Source organism: Arachis hypogaea, chromosome 11 (genome assembly GCF_003086295.3).
Source record: "Arachis hypogaea cultivar Tifrunner chromosome 11, arahy.Tifrunner.gnm2.J5K5, whole genome shotgun sequence".
Taxonomy (NCBI): domain Eukaryota; kingdom Viridiplantae; phylum Streptophyta; class Magnoliopsida; order Fabales; family Fabaceae; genus Arachis; species Arachis hypogaea.
Genome location: NC_092046.1, coordinates 125095959 through 125100727, shown reverse-complemented (window position 1 = coordinate 125100727; position 4769 = coordinate 125095959). Strand labels below are relative to the sequence as shown.

The 4769-nt window shown below is 48.3% G+C and overlaps 1 protein-coding gene across 1 annotated transcript; it reads left to right on the top strand.

The window, feature by feature from the left end:
- On the top strand, positions 1–3086 carry LOC112721734 (uncharacterized). Its single transcript, XM_025772770.1, has 3 exons — positions 1–1441; positions 1553–2362; positions 2458–3086. The coding sequence occupies exons 1-3, from the start codon at positions 1–3 to the stop codon at positions 3084–3086; spliced, it is 2880 nt and encodes a 959-aa protein (XP_025628555.1).
- Positions 3087–4769: the final 1683 nt, after the last annotated feature.

Sequence of the window (4769 nt, the reverse complement as noted above, 5' to 3'; positions counted from 1 at the left end):
ATGACAGAGAATACGCGTCTCCAGACATTGCAAGCTGCAATTTCTCGTTTAACCGAGCAATCGGATGGCTACATCGAGCAATTCGCCGCTCTCACACAAAGAATTGGTTCGTTACAGGAGCAGTTCACCCAGCACTTGGCAGAATCCCCGAGACGCGGACTATCCTCCCCTGTCTTTGGCCACCCTCGGCAGATGAAAGTGGACTTCCCTCATTTCTCTGGCGCGGAGGATGTCTCCCAATGGATCTATCGCGTGGAACGCTTCTTCCGGATCTATGATATCCCGAAGGACCAACGATTGGATCTGGTGGCCGTCAATTTGGAGGGCCGGGCCCTTGCTTGGTTTCAGATGTGGGAGAGACTCAAACCTATGGCTGATTGGCTTGCCATCTCCACTGCCTTGCAAATGCAATTCGGGCCGTCCCATTTTGAAAACTCCCGAGAAGAGCTACTGAAATTGAAACAATCCACAACGGTGAATGCTTACTTTGAATCCTTTAACGACCTAGCCGCCCGTGCATATGGCTTATATGATGCTTTGCTTGTGGATTGCTTTGTGGGTGGTCTTCATCCGGAACTGAAACGGGAGGTGAAAGCCCGTTCACCGATCTCTTTGTTGCAAGCAGTTTCTCTTGCCAAATTGTTCGAGAAAAAGTTTCTGCCCCACACCCAACGCTGGCATTCTGCCGTTGCTCAGACACAGCAACCGCCGGCTCGACCTACCACCGCCCTAGCCCCAAAACCACTCACTACCGTTTCCCCTGCACAACCGCCGCCTCAAAACCCTCCACTGCTCCCCACCCCTCCAAAGCCTAACACAATGCGCAAATTAACCCCAATGGAGATACAGTTTCGGCGAGAAAAGGGCATCTGTTTTACCTGTGACGAGCGCTATTCCCCTTCCCACAAATGTGCTTCCAAGCACTGTTTTCTGATCCAAACTGTAGAGGAAGTCCCTACTGACCAGGACTCTGCAATTGAGATTCCTGAAGTGGACCAAATCTCGCCGGTACTAGCTGAGGATAGGGTCGAGCCCTTCCACCTTTCGTACAATGCCATGGCCGGCATCCCTGCCCGACGGTCGATTAGGTTTCGAGGTCTGGTGCATGGCAGAGACATCCGCGTACTCATGGATGGCGGCAACTCAGATAACTTCATCCACCCGGCTTTGGTTCGACGCCTGGCAGTGCCCGTTCATCATTCCCCAATATTCAAGGTTGAGATGGGTAATGGTGCTTTGCTCCAATGCGAGGGTGAGGTTCGTGATTTACCTGTTTCCATTCAGGATCATTTGCTCCTTATATCGGCTTTCGTACTTCCCATTGCTAGTGAGGAGCTGGTTTTAGGGGATATTTGGCTTGAGACACTGGACACCCATTTGGTAAATTACAGGAAAAAATTCATTACCTTCATGGTTGGGGCTGAAATGGTTACTTTGCAGGGTGAAAAAGATGCCAACCTAGCCCCGGCACAATTTCATCAGTTGCGGCGTTTGCACATAACAGATGAGATTATGGAAATGTATACACTCCAGCTCCAATAACCGGTTACAGACACCCCTCCTCTTTTGGAATTACCTTCTGATTTGGCGCCCGACTTGGCTACTATATTGCGGGATTACTCAGTTGTTTTTCAGGTTCCAAAAGGCTTGCCCCCGCCGAGAGTACATGATCACACCATTCCCTTGTTGCCCGGAACGTTGCCTATTAAGGTCCGCCCTTATCGATATCCTCATAGCCAAAAGGCTGAGATTGAGCAAATCGTCGCTGAGATGCTAGCCGAGGGCATCATACAGCCAAGCACTAGCCCCTTCTCTTCGCCCGTGCTGTTGGTGAAAAAGAAAGGCGGTTCATGGCGGTTTTGCACTGATTATCGGGCCCTCAATCATGCCACCATCAAGGATTCCTTTCCTATGCCGACGGTGGACGAATTACTCGATGAATTGTTTGGTGCTCGGTTCTTCTCTAAACTCGACCTCCGCTCGGGGTACCATCAGATTCGTGTCAGACCAGGGGATTGTTTTAAGATGGCTTTCAGGACACACCAGGGCTTATACGAATGGCTCGTTATGCCATTTGGTCTGACTAATGTCCCTGCTACCTTCCAGTGTTTGATGAATTCTATCTTTTCTGAGGTATTACGAAAATTTGTCCTCGTCTTCTTTGATGATATCCTGGTTTATAGTGCTGATTGGCAGTCTCATCTACATCATCTGGTATATGTCTTACGCGTGCTTAAGCACCATTCCCTATTTGCCAAACTCTCTAAATACTCTTTCGGAAAAACACAAGTTGAGTATCTGGGCCATGTGGTTTCACTTGAGGGGGTGAGAGTGGATGACTCAAAAATTGAAGCAATTCGTTGTTGGCCGACTCCAACCTCAGTAAAGCAACTCCGGGCATTTTGGGACTAGCAAGCTACTATCGAAAGTTCATATGCAATTTTGCCACTCTGGCAGCACCACTCACTGACTTGTTGCGCAAAGAGGGGTTTGTGTGGTCGCCTTCAGCCTCGGATGCTTTTGTGACATTGAAGGAGGCTCTAACTCATGCACCAGTCTTGGCACTTCCCGACTTCTCCAAACCTTTTGTGCTTGAGACAGATGCTTCGGGTACCGGTATTGGGGGGATTCTCAGCCAAGCTGGACATCCCATCGCTTATTTTTTGAAGAAACTTTCCTGCACGGCTCAGAAGCAATCCGTCTATGCCCGGGAAATGCAAGCAATCTTAGTAGCGGTGGCTAAGTTCCGCCACTACTTGCTGGGTCACAGGTTCGTGATACGAACGGATCACAAGAGCCTCAAGGAACTCCAAGCTCAGACCATTCAAACGCCAGAACAGCAGACTTGGTTGGCCAAACTCTTGGGTTATGACTTTGAGATAGAATATAAAAAGGGTTCGGATAATCAAGGTGCCGATGGGCTGTCTCGCCAATTTTTCCTGCCACCTCGCTCACTTGCGACATTCTCACGCAGCTACGGTCAGATCTTCAGCACTTCAACCCCTCGGATTTATTTTCTGAGGTGGATCTTCGGTCTGGCAATTTGTAGCACTGGCAGGGTCTTTGGTTTTGGAAGGACCGACTGATAATCCCTTCTACTTCGTCCCTCATCCCGAAGCTTCTTTATGAGTGCCATGACTCAACCATTGGTAGACATGGTGGTTATCAAAAGACATTGTGCCGATTGACTCCCCAATTTTTCTGGAAGGATATGGCTCGTATGGTCAAGGATTATGTGCGCCAGTGCTCTATTTGCCAACAGGCGAAGTACTCCACACTACCACCCGCCGGTCTCCTCCAACCTCTTCCGATCCCTACCGATGTTTGGCAGGATATTGCTATGGATTTTGTGACGGGGTTATCGCTGACACAAGGGTATTCGGTCATCTTCGTGGTAGTGGACCGACTATCAAAGTTTGCCCATTTCCTACCACTAGCAGCTACTTTTACAGCCCCCCAAGTTGCTGAAACATTTATCAAACATGTAGTGAGTATTCATGGCATGCCACAGTCTATTGTGTCTGATCGCGATAAGGTATTCACAAGCAAGTTTTGGGAGCAATGTTGTATGCGCCAAGGTATCACCCTAGCGTGGAGCTCGGCTTACCACCCTCAGTCCGATGGCCAGACCGAGGTGCTTAATAGGTGTCTAGAGATGTACCTTCGTTGTTATACTCAAGACAACCCCAGGACTTGGTGTAAGATGCTTCCATGGGCGCAGTTTAGTTATAATACTTCCTTTCATTTGGCAATCGGCATGTCTCCCTTTAAGGCCTTGTTTGGGCGGGATTCTCTGCCTCTACTCCGATATGTCGCCACCTCTACAGACGCTCCAGCTGTCCAGGAACAATTGCAACAGCAAGACTCCCTGATAACAGCCTTGAAATTCCACTTGGGGAGAGCTCAGGCCCGGATGAAGGCCACGGCTGATGGCAAGCGCCGTGACCTGGAATTTCAGATTGGCGACCTTGTTTATGTCAAGCTCCAACCATATCGTCAACGTTCTGTGGCCTTTCGAAAGACCCAAAAGCTATCTATGCGCTACTTCGGACCTTTTTCCGTGGTGCAGCGTGTGGGTAAAGTCGCATACAAGCTGGAGCTTCCTTCCACTGCCAAAATACACCCTGTTTTCCATATTTCTCTCCTTAAGAAGTGTGTGGGCAGCCCACCTTCAGTTACACTACCGGAACCTCTAACCGTGGATGAGAACGGTTGCAAATTGCTGCCCCTCCGGGTGCTAGGCCATCGTATGATCAAAGTGAACGATACTTGGCAGGGCCAGGTGTTAATTCAATGGCAGCATCTATCGCCGGAGGAAGCGACATGGGAAGGGTATGCGGACATGCAACGGCTTCACCCCTTCTTCAACCTTAAGGATAAGGTCAATCTCCGGGGCGGCGGTGTTGATACAAAGAGGAAAGAAAGGGGTAAATAAGAAGGGAGAAAAGACCCTGATGGGGCATGTGTGTAATGTGAGTCTTCTCTTCTGACTTGATAACTTTTCTCTGTACTCTCTCTATACTCTCTCTCCCTAAAAACTTCACATTTTAATTCAGATCCCCCTTGCATCTAATTCCCTCATACTCTGATTACTTGGACTCATCCCTAATACTGCTATACTATACTTGTGCTGTTATACTACACTTGTACCACTTTCAATTTTTCATCAGAATCCTTTATAGCTTGCAATTGCTATCAGATATATAATATTCATAAAGATATAAAAAAGAATGAGCATAAGTATTAAAAAGATATGATATAAAATATTA